The sequence below is a fragment of the Gracilinanus agilis genome, chromosome 4 (genome assembly GCF_016433145.1).
Source record: "Gracilinanus agilis isolate LMUSP501 chromosome 4, AgileGrace, whole genome shotgun sequence".
NCBI lineage: Eukaryota > Metazoa > Chordata > Mammalia > Didelphimorphia > Didelphidae > Gracilinanus > Gracilinanus agilis.
In genome coordinates, this window is record NC_058133.1 from 422,123,163 (window position 1) to 422,142,486 (window position 19,324).

A 19,324-nucleotide genomic window follows, 5' to 3' on the forward strand; every position below is an offset into this window, starting at 1 on the left:
GGGTGTGGACTCGAAACTACCACACCAATGCAACTACCAACAATTTGGAAATTGGTCTTGATCAAGGACACATGACAAAACTAGTGGAAATACGCATCGGCCATGGGTGGGGGGGGTGGAGGAGGGGGGGTTGAAGGAGAAAGGTGGAGCATGAATCATGTAACCATGTTAAAAATGAATATTAATAAATGTTAAAAAAATTATATTATAAAAAAAAAAAAGGGGGAAAGAGGACTTTTGAGGTATAAGGAACAGAGACAGACAAAGGCACAGAGTGTACAATAATCTTTTATGAAACCCTGGGGCCTTTGTTCTATGATCTCTCAAGGCCAAACCTCTTAACTTCAGCTAGTTCCACTACAGATTTACATTAGCCAATCTCAACTAAGTCCTTATGGATGCATGACAAACACTTTATTCTTCCCTAGTTGAGTCTAATATTGTGAGTCTTGAGTTGAGTCTAGTATTGTGACACTCAGTGGGGGGAGGGGAGATGGAGGGTCAAACATGACACTGGGTCTGGCGTGTGGGGTAGGGATGGGGCCCAGCACTCCATTTCTAAAAGACTTGCCATCACTGCCCTAGTTTCTTATACAGATAGCAAGTATTAATACTTAACGTAATGCATAATACTCCTATCATCATATTCATGTTAAAAGGGTAAAAATTTGAATACAGGCAATACCTGCTTTTTAATTTTTTTTTCAGTTTCAATTTATTGTTTTCAAATAAAATAAACATCTTCTAGATTTCTGAATTTCCCATGTTCTGGATTTTAAAGAAAACTTACGTCTTTTACTGGTGGCAAATTAGGTGGTGGGAGGAAAAAGCGAAGATCTGTTTCCTTGCTTCGGGCCAAGCCAATAATAGTCCTCACATCACAGGCTTGAGCAACTGTCCTATACTGGTAATCTATAGTAAAAGCATATCAAGTGTCCCAGAATTAGTCTACTGTTGTTGTATAGATTAATGAAATAATACATGTAAAAACATTAAGGAAATTATAAAATATTATACAAATTCACTTAAAACTATTTAAATAAACCTATATCTGTAATATTAAGACATCAACAATTACATGATTGATTTCAAAGCTATTACCAAATATATCTACCTATCAAGCATACACTTAATTTACATTTAGAAGAAACACAAAATTCGGGAGATGAGAAATGGTGACTTTTTTATTTCATCACGTTCATGACAGTCCCACCCTGAGTTTACCTCTGAAAAAAAAAATCAACCAGCGACTGAAAAACCACATCAAATAATAAGGCAAAATAGCTTTTAGAGTAGCTTAAAAAAAAAAACCTAGGATACAATTCAGCATTTTTTATTAATAATTCTCAGTTTTAAAAAATCAAACAATCTTCCATCCTAGCTTGAAGTCAAATGCAGGTTTCGAAGAAGAGGTCCTGGGTTCAAACTCCTGGGCCTGTCCTCTGTTGCCTGGGTGGTAAGTTAGCTCTCTGTCATTTACTTGTGAACTGTTGAGGTTGGACAAAATGAACCCTATTATCTCTTCTAGCCCTACAGCCCATGATCCTAGAACACTTCTCTATCATCAACACTCTGGATTCTTCAGGGTCAAAGTACCTCAGGTCAGTACCTCAATTATAGAGATTAGTTATAACTTGTCTCAGGTTTATCTCAAAAGTGACTCTAGTCACCTGGACTAGAATGTTCAAGCTAATTAGAGAGAAAATGTTAATTTATTTGTTTATTAGTCCTAAACTGCCAAAAAATCTTATGTCACTCCTTCTACCTTCTCTGCTCTAAGATTTTCTTCTTTCTCTCCCTCACCAAGAAAAATGGTGATGTTCAGAAAATAAAAGGTCCTATGTTTCTTTTTCTTTCATAGGAGGTTCTTTTGCACTTTAGTATTTTTAGCTGTTTTGTACCCTCCCATTAACTCTTTCTGCTAAAACAATGGTGATTTACAAGGATTAGGTGCTTCAAATTCAAACTCTGTCAAATAAGAGTTTAAAAAAACCAAACACCTCTTTTACACCATGAAGGTTTTTAATTGGTTCATTACATACACATTGAAATACAAAATCTAGATCTTGTTATAGTGAAATGAGTTAATGACCTTTGCCACAAGGAAATGGTAGCATCAAGTATTAACCAGCAAGATCGAGCGAGAGCTTTCTTTATGAAAACAACCAATCTGAATATGTTCAATTTATAAGAGAATGAATACTCACCTTTTCTAATATTTTAAATGCTAACATTTAATTGTATGTTTTTAAGAAAAAAATTACCCATATTCTTTTTTTTCCTTAACCACTAATCCTTCCTGTTGTTTAAAAATCTAGATGACAGCCCTGCTGTCTTTTCAAAAGTACAAGTCTTAAAGGAGATGTTACCATGCCAGTAGTGGTTTGCTGCCATCTCTTTCACTGCCTGCAATCGAACCATTTTGTGATCCGATCTGCTCTTCTTCAGCAATAGCCATAAGCCATATTCATGATCTTCTAAGTCAACTGTACTGAAGTGGTCTTTGCAAAACAAAAATAAGAAAAAGCAAAAGAATTAGAAAACATTTTTCTTTATACTTTTTCTTGTTAAGAAAATATTACTCTATGAATATTAAAAGTGAAAGTTTTTGAGGGGCTCTCAATACTAGAACATATGTGTACTTTTTAATAAAAAGCAGTCCAAATGTGTATCCATTTTAAAATTTGTAAAGGTAAAATGTAAACTATTTTGTGGTATTGAAAATATGTTCACAAAAATCACTGCTTTAAAATTACTGATAAAAAAAAATTTCAGTCAACTACACATCCATTAAGCATTTATCTTACTAAAGAAATTTCATTAAATCAAATATATATGTTAGGTTATTGCTATGATAATGCACTACTTTAGGCAAAGAAGAAATTTAAAGACACAATTCCTGTCTTCATGGAGGAAGAGCAGTAAAATAATTTAAGGTTTGTCAAGTGTTTTACATAATCTTATCTGATCATAGTTGATCACAATATCCCTCTGAGGAAGGTGCTATAAGTATTATCCCCATTTTGTTAAAGAGGGAACAAGTTTAGAAAGGTTAAGTGATTTACTCCAGATAAACAGCTAGTAAAAGAGAAGGAACATAGATTGTTCCTGAATTCAATTTAAGCTCTTTTTCCCATTGTGCTATACGGTCTTGGATTAAAAATCAGGAGAGATGGGCTCCAATCCTGGACATCCTATTTAGAAGTGTAAGCCTACAGTTGATGGCTGAAATAATGGACAGTACCAAATCCTTTAAAGTGAATTCTCCCATTAGTTTTTAATATCTTTGTTAACTTTATTCTATGTTAACTCTTTCTCCCCACACCTAGTCCTTGGCTCAGTGCTCAGTAGCCCTTCCCTGCCCCACAAAAATAAGAATCCTCCATGTGAAAGCAGAAGAATGGACACATGGAAGGGATGGCAAGGTGGTACAGCAGATAAGAGCATTAAGTCTGGAGTCAGGAAGATGTGGATTCAAATCTAGCTTCTGACACTTAGTAGCCTTGTGATCTTGGGCAAGTCACTTATCCCTATTTGCCTAGCCCATGTTCTTCTATTTTAGAGTTGTTACTAAGACAGAAGAGAAAGGTTAATGGATACATGTGACATCGGCATTGTGCAGAAATGGCATGGACACTGTACTCTTTAATTCAGGCAGGCTGTGAATGGGGAGATTCCCTTCCCCCTTCCTGTCCTTGTGACTCCCAAGTCAAAGAACATCTGATAGCTACAATAAGACTATAAATCTTTGGATCGTCCTTTAGGATGAGATAGACAAAGAGATACCCAGCCAGGCCACACCTTGATAGCTAGGCCCTGAGGGTCTCAGTCAGACCCCTCACCCCACCAAATATCTAAGTGCCTACCACTGGAGAGTCAAGTACACACTATTGTAAAGAATATAAAAACCTCTGAACTAAAGCATTCAGGGAGCAATTCCTATAGTTGTTCAACTCTTGCTGCCCTGCCTTGTCTTGGGAGCAACCCCCCAGGGTTGTTCCACTCATGCTGTCTTGCAGGCCATTAATCCTATCTTACTAATAAATCTTTCCTTTTACTTTTAAGCTCAGTTTTGGGGTCCTCTCATTCTTGAGAAAGGTTTCCTTCCCAAACTCAGGGGTTCTCCTCCCCCATAACACATGGAGAGACTGCCACCTGAGGTGGCCTATCTGCACAAATAGAGGAGACCTTTGTCCCACTCAGCCCACCCAGCCACCAGCCTTCACAGTCTTCTATCTGTACCCACTTGGGAACCAGTGTCTGCCTCCAATCTTCACATATTTTTGAACCTTTTGCTGACCCCTTCCATCAAAGCTCAGCAGGCCCAGTCCTGCCTCCCTACTTCCCCAGGAATTTGAGGTTGTCCTCAGGTAACTAAATCACATATGGTTGTGAAGAAGTTCCCCTTGGTAAGATGGACTACATCTTCATTCAAGAGAGGGTAGAAGAAGAATGGCCGAAGACATGTAAATGATGAGTTGAGGAAAAAAGTGCTCTCGGTAACTGGCTGCATTTTTTTTCTGTGAAATAGAGGGAAGGTTCTCAGCTGAGAAGGGAGGAAAGCCAGAGATGAGGAAGAAGAAAAGGCATGGAAAAGCTGCTGTGGTAAATGGGATAGTTAACTGATTAGGGAAGATTTAAAAATGCCTTGTATATAAAAATGCCTTGTGGCAGTGAAGACCCAGTTAAGATTTAATACAAATTATTGGCAGCCTAAGTCAGAGTTTCATGATTTTCTCTGGGTTAGTTCAGCAGTATGTGAATAAGAGGAAAGGCAGTGGATGGTAGGAATACTCCAAGGCTGAAGTTTATTAGGGGAAGATCAGCAATAGGCTAAGAAGGCAAGTGGCAAGGGAAGGAGATGAAAGAGAAAGAAGAAAAAGGAATAAGCATTTATAAAGAAGCTACTATGTGCCAGGTATTATGCCAAGTACTTTACAAATATTATCTCATTTTAGACTCATACTGCAATTGAGGAATAAGTGCTACTATTATCTCCAATTTCACAGCTGAAGAAACTGAAGTAAATCCTTGGCTACAGGTAGGGGGAGGAAAGAGGGGAGGGAAAGAACATGTATAATGTAACCATGGAAAAATAGCTTAAATTAAGGGGGAGGGGTGAAGAGAAATTTCTGGTACCGCATAGTTGTCAACTGTTATGATGATGGATGTGATCTAAAATTGAGGGTGCCAATTTCTCTTCACCCCTCCCCCTTACCTATCTCCTTGTAAGCATTTGAACATGCCCAGAGACGTGCTTCCTCCTGCTCCTGCACTGAGGAAAAAAAGAGAAATTTCTGGTACCGCATAGTTGTCAACTGTTATGATGATGGATGTGATCTAAAATTGAGGGTGCCAATTTGGAATCTGGAGATCCCTAGTTTGTCCCAGTTCCCTATTGAATAATAGACCTTGAAGTACTAGATTATCCCAGCTTAGCTAAATACCCTTTTAGTCTTAGAAGTTTTCCTCATTAGTATCCGGGTCCATTCCCTAGAAGACCAATACCAGGGCAGAGACTATCCTTTTAGTGTCTATTGTAATTAGGCCAATCTCATATACCCCAGCCTCTGGCTATGGTCCTTTTTCCAAGCCTGATTGTATCAGGTCAGTACAGTTTGGACACTCCCATTTCCTTGTAGCCATGGTAATATCAGTCAAACATATTTCCCTGATTCCATAGTTCCCTAAAAGGTATACAAATTCCCCAAATTCTGTTGTTTATTGGAGCTATCATCTTGTCATCATCCCAGGGATACTGTTTGCCAGAGTGCCAGGGCTTTCAACTCTGTGTAGAGACCTAAATGTTGAAAACTAACCCTCTCCTGATTAAAGACTTGTTTTTTCTATTTAATAGTTTTGTGTTCTTCCCAAGTTAACAAGGGTTTCCATCCAGAGGTAATATGGCTTCTTGGGAAGGAGTCTACTAGAGCACCTGAGAATAAGTTCAGTAAGTCATAGTCCTAAGAGGTGAATAATATCCAAACCAAAAAAGAGACAGAAAGGCTAAGAAAGAAAATACAGGAGGATGACAGATTAAGCTATGAACATTATAAAAAAAATAACTTTGAAGACATTCAATTGGAGATTGGCAAAGTATAGGAAGAAGAATAAAAAAGAATGATATAGGTACTGATAAAAAGTTGTTTTTTCAAAATTATACAGGGATTCTTCTCCAATAATGCTTATGTAATCTAAATTTGTCAAGACATGGCTTCCAAAGACAAACTGGGGTACATTAACAATTCCAGAGAGAAACTGTATTTGAGTGGTTGTGGCATGGGCATTATACCCCCAAAAATATAGAAGTGTTTCAGGCAAACTATAAGCAGGGAAATTCCTTTGCTCCTTCTGTCCTTATGACTCCTAACCCAATAACATCTGATAACTTCTATAAGATCCTGAGAGAATTAGCATCCTTGGATCGTCCTTTAGATGGACAGAGAAATATATCTCAGACATCCATCTATCCTCTAAACTAGAAGGGTCACCCCCTATGTCTTCAGGCAGATCCAGTCAGATGACCAACCCCGCCCCCCCCCAACACCTGAGTGTTTACCACACCAGTCACCTCTTCACCATGGCACAGTCATGTCTCCACTGTTGTAAAGAGTATAAAATCCCCAGAATTGATGGGGGGGTTGAGACACAGTTTTTCCATCCATGCTGTCCTCCCAAGGAGCAGCTTTCCACCCATGCTGTTCTACCTAGGGGGCAGGCTTCCATCTATGCTGGCCATTCTCAACATTACTTTCCAAATTTATAAATTACTCGGAGTCTTGCATTCCTGCAAAAGGTATCCTGGGTGAACCCCAGGAGTTCCATCATTACACCCCACAACAGTTGTGGTAGACCAAACAAAATAAGAAGATTCAAAAATAACAACCTGGGAAGCTAAGACAATGCAAATAAAAGATCCACCTTTATATATTCATTCTTGTCTAAGGATATATACACAGTCAATTCCTAATATTCACACCAGAGAATCCATTCAGCTCGAAACCAAATCAGGAAGATATAAAATATGGTCCTATTACCTATTAGTTAGTGGTACAGTCACTAAGTATTCAGGTATGCTGCAAGGTTAAAAAGAGATATTTTTCACCACTATGATTCAAAATCTAGAACATAGTGTATAAATGGAGATTTTGAATCTTGGACTTCATCCCCCATAAGTCCTTAGTTTTCCCAAAATCCCCTTTAATCTCTCCTGTGCCTCCATGTTTACGTGGTCACGTTATTGTTTTATACTTGGCTGTAACTCCTCCCTCTTCCTCTTTGGTGATTTTGGAGTGGAGCAGGCTGGGGAAGGGAGGTAACAGGATGAGAGTCTTTTAAAATGACTCTCAGCATGGCACGTGGCTTCATTTTTCTAATGGCTACCAATAAATCTTTTAAAACCATAATATTTTTAAATCTATCCCTTTATATCCATTTTATTTCTTACAATAGGATGATGGACCTCAATCCACCTTGCACTAGAATCTTGCTGGCAAGATATATTGTCATTCTCATCAATAGTACTGTGCATGCTCCATCACTTACTACCAAAAAAAAACCCCATTATCCTTTTCCTTAAAGAAAGTCCATTGTTCATGTGACTGACTCCACAGCTATGTTATGAAAGATTCTATCAGAGACATAGGAATGCTATTCACGGAGCTTCTCATTTCATTTTGGCTTACAGCTATGAACACACTTCCACAATAGTATAATACTAGCAATTTTCAATTACTTGAGTTAATAAATACGTATTCCTTAAGTGCGGGTAACTATTATGTTCATAATAATTAAGCCCTGTAGAGGGAAACTAGATAGTCCTAAGTCCCAGGCTTTAAAACTTAGATACAATCTCCTGAAAAATGTTAGCCAAGTAATTTTCCAACTATTCTTTAAAAAAAAAACTAGTAAAAATTAACAAGTTAATATTACAGATTTAAGTATCAAGCACATACCATCAAAAGGGTTCCGGAATATTTTGGCTGATGTTGCCAATACTTTTCTTAACGCTTTGTGAAGCTCTTTCCTTGCCTGGTATATGATACCTGAATAATAATTATTATAGATTAATAAAAAGTAAGCATTTTTCAGATGTTATGCCCATAAACTTTAATAAATTAAAGGAAAATACAAAAAATTTACTCCAAAAAACATTGCTTAATATAAAAAATATAAAGGATTGGTTTTTTCTACTTTATTCAAGTCATTTTAAATTCAATTAAAAAATGCATCCCATGTCTGTGTATATAAACTACACTAATCATCAAAAAGATTAAATAAAACAGATGCTGTCCTCAAGGAGCTTATGGTCTACAAATATAACTATCATTAACGTAAATTGGAATCACAGTTAAAAAAACAAAGGGCTTCAGGCTCAAAAGTAAAAGATTCCCAAAATCTAGAGAAAAAATCATAAAGAATCTCCATACTGAACATGGGATTCATGGTCTATAAAAACTTTTCTCAGCACTAACTCATTCTACATTGTGATAGTTAACTAAAGAAATTTAAGCACAATCAATAAAGACAGCTATGGGCTCCAAATAGGATACACTGCCAGAATTTGGAATCAGGTAGAAGAATCAATCAATATAAAAGAGATAGAATCAGCCACTTAAGAAATAAATAATTTACAAATATTTTAGCAATGAGATAAGGATATTTCATAAATCTTACTAAAAATAAAATCATTAATACATCAATGACCTGCAATTCTTTCAATGTGGGAATCCCTTCAATCAATGCAGAATCTAGTCCATCTAAAGCATATGCTATTTTTTTAAAACTGGGTCTCCCCATCTTGTCCACATGAAAACACAGGAGCTACTCACAAATCAAATTCCACTATGATTTCAATTCCACTACTGATTGGTTATTAGGGGATTATCATTACTACTCAAGCCTGCTCCATTTCTGCCCTTGGCCAATTTGTCCCTTCTTAGGCAATTTGGTGGCCTAATACTCTTAAGGTTCATCATATAAATGCTGAACTACGTTCAGACACCTAATTGGTATACCACTGTACCTTAGAACACTCAAGCTCAAGAGATCCCCCCAGTTTCCTCCTCCTAGGTAGCTGGCATTATAGGCCTGCACCACAATGGCAGGCTATACCTATAACCTTGGAGATTCGCCTGAGGTCTATGGTCACACTGCTGGAGTGAAAAGCACAGGTCTTTTTGACTCAAAGTTCAGCATTATCCACTATGTCATGTTGCCTTTCTAAATGTCTAAGGTCAAATAAAATGCTAACTAATGGAAGATAAATTACCTAATAAATGTTAATATGTCATAACTAGAGAGTAATACTCTTCATAGTGGCTACAAAGGAGGGAGAGATTGAAAATTTGACAAGGTTTGTTCAACATTTAAGCAAGTGTGCACAGTACAAAGGAAGAAATGATGAACTTGGGAGTTATGGAACCGCAATTTGAATGCCTGCTGTTACTCACTGCCTATGTCACCTCTGGCAAAGGACATGGGCTCACTGATAATCTTGTTCATTAAATAGCCTCTTCTAAGGTCCTTTCCAGTTCTACATCTATAACCCTAACTGTTTCAATTTACAGTCTAATTAAAGTCAATGTACATCCCAGTTCTAATTTCAAAAATTGTATGTTTTTTCAACAAAGGAAATCAACAAAATGTATGATTCAGTGTAATGATTTTTATGCTTTAGGGTTTTCAAATAAACAAGTTAAAGGAGTAAAAGTTATTAAAAGGGAGTCAAAAAATTGGAAAATGAAAGAATGCCCCTCGATTGGGGAATTGGGCTGAGCAAATGTGGTATATGATGGTGATGGAATACCATAATGCTATAAGGAATGATGAATTTCTATAAACTGGAAAGACCTATATGAATTTGTGGGGAGTGAAATAAGTAAAACAGGAGAACACTGTACAAAGAAACTGAAACATTGTAGCACTATCAAATGTAATAGAGCCTGCTACTAGGATAACCCTGAGGGATGCTATTCATGTCGAGAGAAAGAACTGTGGGAGTAGAAATGCAGAAGAACATATGATTTATAATTTATTTATATGGGTATAGGATTTGGGGTTTTGGTTTTAAAAGATTACTCTATTACAAAAACAAATGATATGGAAATAGATACTGAGTGATAATACATGTATAACCCAGTGGAACTGCTTGTCAGCTCCAGGATGGGGGTGGGAAGAGGGGAGAGAAATTGAATCCTGTAACCATGGAAAAATATTTTAAAATAAATAAATCAAGAAATAAATTAAAGGGAACAATATCCTCATATACTCCTCAAGAAATAAAGGTCACACCATAGAAACCACATATAGAAGGAAAATGGTAACCAAAATTGATCCCAACCCCCCAAAATCTTTAACATTAACAAAGCAGAGTGCTAATTTCAAAAAAATGCAAAACAAACGAATTTAGTTAAAATGCCACAAATGAAAAAAGAAACAATAAAAGGTGCCCCAAAGACATCCTCAAATGGAAAATTACATTTTAAAACTTAAGCAAGAAATATTAGTTTAGAAATCACAGAAAAACAGTGTGATATAGAAAGCAAGACTCGGTTCAAGAAGCCCTAAATTCAAGCCTATCTCTGAAACATGATGGTGCAAAAACAAAAGTATTTCAACTTCTTGCAACAATCCAACAATCCAAGACCCTAAATTGTAGACAATTGCCAATGTGTATTAGAAGTTATTCCTGGGAGTTCCATATACCAATGAAATCACAAATCTAATCTGAAAAACTCAAAAAGCAGAATTTGTAAAATCTTGAGAAAAGCTCTCTAGGAAAGGGAAGAAGAGTGATACTATAGGACATCATGGTGATTTTTTTTTTTTTAGTCATGGAAGAGGGGCAGCTAGACGGTTCAATCAATTGAGAGTCAGACCTAGAGACAAGAGGGTCCTAGGTTCAAATACGGCCTCAGCCACTTCCCAGCTGTGTGACCCTGGGCAAGTCACTTGACCCCCATTGCCCACCCTTACCACTCTTCCACCTAGTTCTCAGCTACGTGACCCTGGGCAAGTAATTTACTCCCCCCCCCCCACCTCCCCAATGCCTAACCCTTACCACTCTTCTGCCTTGCTATCTACCCAAGACACACTTCTTCCCTTTCTCACTCACTGAGTTCAGGATCTGGCTCAGTCTCTCTGCCTCAATTCCTTTCCTCATGCTAGACCATTTCAACATAATATGCCCTTGATCACCTTAGCTTTCCAGTTCTTCAATGTACCCATTTCCCAATACCTACTCCTCTATCCACCATATTTCAACTACTCAAAAAGATGGTCATTAGCTTCATCTTGCCATCACCCACAAGTATTCTACTTCCAAGTTCATAAACTCTGAAATTCTTGTGTATGATCACAATATTTTATCATTCTATCTTTCTCCCTGTCTTGCAATTCCTATATCACCTCTCTTTATCACATTTTACATATCATGATAATTATTGTTATATCTTGCTATAGACCTCTTCAACTTGAGAATGGAAATTGTATTGTTTTTTTTAAAAAATCTCTAGTGACTAGTTCAGTGCTTTATACAGTAAATAAATATCTATTGAACTGAATTACAAAAGTGAAAAAGATCATTTCTAGGAGGGGAGAACTTGTCATTAAAAATAATTTTTTTAATAAGGAGAACTTAACTTTTAACCAAATGTAAAATGTAATCAATGGAAAATAGTCTGTAAATCTGAAATTATAACATTTTATGGAAATGTGTTGAAATGGACGATAATAAATGCAAACTAAAGCCTGGTAATCCTTGTGGAGTATAAAAATGTAAATATGAGGAATAAGTATTTGTCAGTATGTCTCTAGTTTTCTCCAGAGAGGTAAGCAGACAGGCCGAAAGGAGCGATAAGCTCTATACAGCACAGTCCTACAGTTAACATCAATAACTCTCTAGGCCATTTAATTTTTAAAATCTCTTTAAAACACTTAAATTCTTTTATTTCAACATTCTGTATCCACCATGAAACCTCCTGATTACCATATTAAGATTCCTAGTTACCTTGATGTGGGGAAGGCCACAACCTGAAGCAACTGACAATAGTATTCTAATTTTCATGACATTTAGATTTTCCACTGTGCTTAATAAATTTGCATTCTAATTTATAAATCAGTGTCCTGTGAATTTGGTTAGTGTAAACCAGTGATTCCCAAAGTAGGTGCTACCACCCCCTGGTGGGTGCTGCAGCAGTCCAGAGGAGTGGTGATGGCCACAGGTGCATTTATCTTTCCTATTAATTGCTATTAAAATTTTTTAAAAATTAATTTCTGGGGGCTAAGTAATATTTTTTTCTGGAAAGGGGGCGATAAGCCAAAAAAGTTTGGGAACCACTGGTGTAAACCAAGCCATGGAGCCTGATTATCATTAGGTAAATTGACATAATCAAATTTCTAGGCTCTACCTTGGCATCCATCCTTAAACAAGATATTTGAATTGTCTTCACTTTGCATATGTTTGGGGTAAAGGTAGGTGAAAATGAAAATTCTGCCACTCTTTTAGCAGAACTCTTTTTTTTTTTTTTTTTTTAGAAAAGGCTTCAGACTAACCAATTACAGGTCTGAGCAGAGGATCAAAGTTTTGCTCTTGCCTGCTTTCTATAACTGCTCAAATTATGATTCTTTCTTTTTGAACTTTGTTCAGAATTCAGTGGGTCTGTAATGGGTTAAGTTTAGAAATCCAGCTTTTCTGCTAATAATTTGTGCTAACCTTGGCAGACTGCATATAAAAGAAAGGGAATTGTTGGGCCTATTATATTTAGCTACCAAATTATCCTTTAAGGATATCTGGTTTGCTGACCTAGCGTCTGGGTCATTATCTTGCACCTGAACTCCAACGATGAGCTTTTCTTACCTCCTGTGGGAAAGTTTTATTGCCAACCTCCAATCACTGTACTTCTAACCAATCATGCTGGTTCTTGAACTACATAAACAACTACTGAGCTCACATCCTGGTCACTACTGGGTAGACTTTGTTCAGCTGTCCTTTTTCCTGCTCTACACTACATAAACTAAGGTTATACCTCCAGGCTTGGTCTTATTACTGAATCCCTGACATTTATGTTTTTATCTCCTTTTTCAAATGAATTAAAGTTATTTGCTAATACAAAGCTTTTAAGGTCTTAGGTGCTATATCTTGCAGACCTACAGAGCATTTGTTTCAGACTGTTTCCTCAGTTGACAGGTAAAAAATCAAAATTTTGACCTTTCTAAGAAGATGGTCCCATAAGCCTGTGGTGGCAAGTCTATGGCACATATGGTAGGCACTCAGAGCTCTCTCTCTGGGCACACACGCCATCATCTCAGCACAGAGTTCACTAGAGTTCATTATTAGAAAGCCAGGGGGATGTGGGGCAGGGCTGCTCCTCTTGCCCTCTCCACATGCTCCTGAGTACATTTCTCACATTACCAGGCCCTCTAAAAGGTTGACCATTATGGCTATAGGCAATATTCCCTTAGAATACACACTTCAGGTGCAGCTAAGTAGCTAGCTAAGGGATTGGAAAACTACCCCTGGAGATGGGAGGTCCTGGGTTCAAATGTGACCTCTGATATTTCCTAACTATGTGACCCTGGGCAAGTCACTTAACCCCAAATGCCTAGCCCTTACCACTTTTCTGCCTTGAAACCAATACTCAGCATCTATTCTAAGAGGATATGGGTTTAAAAAAAAAAAAAGAATAAGCAATCCATCTTTCACCTGTGAATTAGCTCTTTAGAATACCATTCAATTAAAGCCCCAGAAAGCATTTTATAAAATACCTCAGGGCAAGGCAGTATAGTTGGTATGCTGGCAAACTTTTAATAACTCTCCAAAAGGGTTGAGGAAGGGACTGCATACATACTTATAAGATTAATCTGCAATATTAAACATTCTACATCAATTCCTTAAGACTGGACAATCAAACAAAACAATATTTCAAGCCCCGATATGTGGCATTTCCAAGGTGCTAAGGTTTACCATGAAAATTTAACAATCAGTTCTGACTGGTCTGTTCGAGATGGCTCCAGCACACTAGTGAGTATAGTAGATAGAAAGTCAGCCTCAAGAAACATAATGGCTATTTGACCTTAAAGTTCTTAGCGCCCCTGGGCAATTATCTAAAACTATAATCTGTAGTGATAAGGGGAATTTACTGCTAAGGCACTTTCTTACCTCAAAGAAATCAATCCTAGGAGGTCTGAATAAAAACAAAAATATATGGAAAACCAACAAAGAGTTCATTCACATCAAACTGATAAGTCTTTCCAATATTTAGCAAAAAACTTCTTATCTAAATAAATTCATCTTAATATAAATGACAGATGAGGAAATGAATATAAAGTACCTGTTAGGAATTAGGACTTTAAATGAATAATGACTTGGAAAGTCCAAAAAGGCGGAGAGTCTTAAATTCACTTAAGATTTGTTTTGGAATATATCTTGAACTTTCATTTAAGATTGGTAGACTCAAATGCATTTGCACAGGGTGTTGAGTTTCCTTATTCTAACTTGACCCTATGAGTAGAGTTCTCATTTCCAATTCCAGGATGAGAAGAAACAATTACTTCTAGTACTAAAACACCATCCTAATTTATTAAGCTGTACTTTCTGGATAAAATTAATATAGAGTTTACACCTTTTCCAAATTAAAAAAAGATAAGAATTTTAGCTTGGTTCTAAACTGCATAGAGCAAATATAATGAGTTCTTTCAACACGGGTTTTAATAACATAATTCTTATAATAGACTCTAAATTTAACTCAATAGCTACCTTACATTTTCTAGAAAGGCTTTCGTAATATTGCTTTTAAAGTACATTAAGGGACAGTTAGGTAGCACAGTGGGTAGAGTACCAGGCCTGGAATAGGGAAGACCTGGATTCAAATCTGATCTCAGATACTTCCTAACTGTGTGAACCTGGGCAATTCACTTAACCCTGATTGTCTAGCCCTTACTACTCTTCTATCTTAGAACTGGTACTAAGACAGAAGATAAGGGTTTAAAAAAAAAAAAGTACTTTAAACACAAACATACTTTTCCCATTAACTTACCTTGACTTTGTCTTTTATCTAAAGAAACAGCATCTAAATATATATATGATTTCAATTTTTCCTTTTCGATTACTTGGGTATCTAGTGTCACAGACTTCTTCAAGGCCAGAACTTCATATGTAATAAATAAAGAACCTCTTAAAAAGATAACAAAAAAAAATCTAATGTGAACTTGGTTTCTAAATATAAAAAAGCTACACTTTTTGAGCTGTCATTTAAATAAATTTTTAACATGAAGTTTATCATGCATCCAAGAATTAAGTGTTGTTTAAAATGTTTTAAATGATCTTCTATTCCAGTAATCCTTTGAAAGCCCAACCAGAATGGTCTCTGAATTTAAATCACATCTATTGTTTCAGTCTTGCTCTTAAAACCAGAATGATGAGGCAGATAAGACATAAACCTTGGCTACATGGGATCAAAGATCAAAAGTGAAGAAAGTCTTCAGTCTAAGCACTAGCTCAGGAGGTTAGGAAACTTGCCTCCGATGAATGATACATACAGTGTCAGAGGTGAGGTATGAAAACAGAGTCAGACTCCAGAACCAGTGCTCTTTCCACCAGAATGCTGACATCCAATTTTCCAGGGCCAACTCAGTAAAGATTCTATAAAAAGCACTTTCTGTTCTGCTGGGGTCCCTGACTATCTGCAAAAGTTGCTGCATTCTTCTTATTTCCCCCCAAGGAAAATAAGATGCTTAGCAAATTGATTCCATTTATTTTTGCTATACTCCTAAATATAAGTTTTCTATATATACAGACATTATGCCATAGGATATGTAATGGTCTTGTTCTTTGTCTCAGAATAAGGCAAGGAGGAGGCAGCTTGGTGGCTCAGCAGATTGAGAGCCCCACACCTGGAGCCAGGAGATCTTGGGTTGGAATCTGGACTCAGATCAATTTCTCGCTATGTAACTCTGGGCAAGTCACTTAACCCTCTTTGCCTAGTCCTTACTGCTCTTCTGCCTAGAAACCAATAAATACATGGTGTTGATTCTAAGATGGAAGGTAAGAATTTAATGGGGAAAAAAAGAATAAGGAAAGAAAAAAACAAATAGCAAGTCCACTTATACTCCATGTCAAATTCTTAACTCTAAGAAAACATTTTATTCAAATATGAAATTCTTATCTTATTACTTTCATCTTGCAAGAAAGACATGGTTACATTAGTTTTAAAAAGTTGCATAATTAGAATTCTCTCCCCAAGGACTCTCTTTCCCAGCATTCCAGGTACATAGCTACAGTTATGTGCTAATGTAGGGAGGATTTAAATTTCTGTAACTTCACCTTCATGCTCTTTTCACCTAATCTTGGCTGGGATGTTGGGTGAGGTCCAGGCCTCATTTTTCTCACATGTCTTTACTCAGGTTTTTATTTTTATTCTTGTATTTTTTTCCTACTTCAAGTGATTATTAATAAATCTTATAAAATATACTTGGAGTTATTAGATATTAATTTGAATCTATAGAAAAAAATTTAAATACTAGTATAAGTAAAATCAATATGTATTTAATGCTTACCCTAGAACAAGTGGTCCAGTGAACTTTATAATATTTCCTTTTAAAAAGAAGAGGATAAAATAAAATTATATTTACAAAACCTTGACTAAACACAAACAGAAGTATGACTTTCTATCAAAACTGGAAGTAAATGGGTAAGGATTTCTTATCGTCTCCTCTTAATAGGACAAATTAACATCATCAACAACAAAGCCTTCTAATCTTTAAATTTTATCTTATAAAATAGTATAATTTATAGCTCCATAGATACATATGTTTAACATAGATACAGATTCTACTCTTCCCACACAAAAATTCCTCATCTTTCCTTCACCACCATTCTTCTAAATACCCTCAGATTCACATACTTAATGAGAATTATAATATCTTGGAATTAGAAAGGACTTTAGAGGTCATCCATTCCAAACTCCCACCTAACACAAGGAAACTCAGTAAGATCCCAAAGAAGGGGAGAAGCAAATGTTCAAGACTTTGGACTAATGGGACTAGTAGAAGACAATTGGAACTGTAAGGGGGAAACAATAGTTCCTCCTCCCTTCTCTCCAATCCTCCAACACTATGAAAACCTTTGTGTGCCAGGGTTGCATTGGGAAGAGTGGCTTTCCTAGGATCCAACTGAATACAAAATAACTTTTCCCACATATAGAACATTAGAAATGGAGGTTAGGATGTATAGTATTATATAAATATATTAAAATTAAATGAGCTTTTATGAGAATTCTAACCACCTTGCACAGTATTATCTCTATGGAAATATATTTGAAACTTTAAAGCCCTGGTTTATAAATCAAATATTCACAAAGGAACTGGCTATAACTATATATTCATTTTCATAATTGTACTCACGGATATCTTTCCAGTACAGGTAACTTTTAAGAGGAGTTGTAGAGGTTCCTATCCTTCTGCAACAAATTATGCAACAAGCTGCCAAGGCCATTCTGTACAAACAAAATATGTGATACAGGTTATTTAATGTATACTTTGTTACCATTTTTCCTATAACTAGAACCTAATATATCCCAAGATAACAGACAGCCCTTCTGCTTTCAATTAATCCAGGGAGATTGATTTTTCTGGACTAGAAAAAAAAACAAACTTAAAAAAAAGTTTGCTTTTCTTCAACAGTTATTCCCCTGAAAAACTCACTTGGCTTAAATAAAATGGATTTCATAGAAGGGAAGGTTGCACAGAATACACAAAGAATAAAAGATTAAGATTATAAGGCAGCTGGACTTAAAAAGTGGAAAATCTTAAATGAAAGGTTAAGCTGGACTTTTATTCAGTATATAATGGAATAGCCTAGAGCCATAAAGATCAATTAGGAGGCTACCACAATTCAGGAAGAACAGGAAGAGAGAAGGGAACAATAAAACAGTATTTGACAATGGATTGAACTGAGAAATAAAAGAGAGGGAGGCATCAAAAATGTCTGAGCTTTCTGATTTTGACTACATTGTTTTTGTTTGTACAAAAGCTTTTTAGCTTAATATAATCAAAACCATTTAATTTACATTTTGTAATTTTCTCTAACTCTTGCTTGGTTTTAAAATCTTTCCTTTCCCACAGATCTGACAGGTATACTATTTTGTGTTCCCTTAACTTATAGTTTCCCTCTTTATATTCAAGTCATTCACCCATTCTGAATTTATCTTGGTGTAGGGTGTGAGATGTTGATCTAAACCTAATCTCTCCCATATTGTTTTCCAAATTTCCCAGCAGTTTTTGTCAAATAGTGGATTCATGTCCCAAAAGTTGGGCTCTTTGGGTTTATCATACACTGTCTTGCTGATGTCATTAACCCCAAGTCTATTCCACTGATCCTCCCTTCTATCTCTCAGCCAGTACCATATTGTTTTGATGACTGCTGCTTTATAGTATAGTTTGATATCTGGTACTGCTAGGCCCCCTTCCTTCACATTTTTTTTTCATTATTTCCCTTGATATTCTTGATCTTTTGTTATTCCAAATGAATTTTGTTATAGTTTTTCCTAATTCAGTAAAGAAGTTTTTTGGTAATTTGATAGGTATGGCGCTAAATAGGTATATTAATTTGGGTAGGATGGTCATTTTTATTATGTTAGCTCGTCCTACCCGTGAACAATTAATGGCTTTCCAATTGTTGAGATCCAGTTTTATTTGTTTGGAAAGTGTTTTGTAGTTGTTTTCGAATAATTGCTGTTTGTTTTGGTAGATAGATTCTCAAGTATTTTATATTGTCTAGGGTGATTTTAAATTTTTAAAATTTTAAATCTTTATAACAAAAAACTCTGACAGGGGTCTAATTATTCAAATATACAAGGAGTTAAATCAATTGTATAAAAAAAATCAAGCCATTCCCCAATTGATAAATGGGCAAGAGACATGAATAGGCAATTTTCAGGTAAAGAAATCAAAAGTATCAATAAGCACATGAGAAAGTGTTATAAATCTCTAATAATTAGAGAAATGCAAATCAAAACAACTCTGAGGTATCACCTCACACCTAGCAGATTGGCTAAAATGAAAGAAGGGGAGAGTAATGAATGCTGGAGGGGATGTGGCAAAATTGGGACATTAATGCATTGCTAGTGGAGCTGTGAACTGATACAACCATTCTGTATGGCAATTTGGAACTATGCTCAAAGGGCTATAAAAGACTGCCTGCCCTTTGATCCAGCCATACCATTGTTGGGTTTGTACCCCAAAGAGATCATAGACTTGTAGGAAAATATTTATAGCTGTGCTTTTTGTGGTGGCAAAGAACTGGAAAAAGAGGGTATGTCCTTCA

The 19,324-nt window shown here is 36.2% G+C and overlaps 1 protein-coding gene across 1 annotated transcript in view; it reads right to left on the minus strand.

Moving 5' to 3' along the window:
* SERAC1 (serine active site containing 1) overlaps nt 1–17,494 on the minus strand; it is an 81,129-nt gene extending 63,635 nt beyond the window's left edge. The window contains exons 1-6 of the mRNA XM_044675473.1: nt 17,404–17,494; nt 16,558–16,594; nt 15,039–15,175; nt 7,956–8,045; nt 2,370–2,501; nt 791–912 (exon numbers count right to left, since the gene is read on the minus strand). Coding sequence (XP_044531408.1) covers nt 791–912; nt 2,370–2,501; nt 7,956–8,045; nt 15,039–15,175; nt 16,558–16,594; nt 17,404–17,494 — 609 coding nt within the window. The remainder of the gene's footprint in view (nt 1–790; nt 913–2,369; nt 2,502–7,955; nt 8,046–15,038; nt 15,176–16,557; nt 16,595–17,403) is intronic.
* Nucleotides 17,495–19,324: the final 1,830 nt, after the last annotated feature.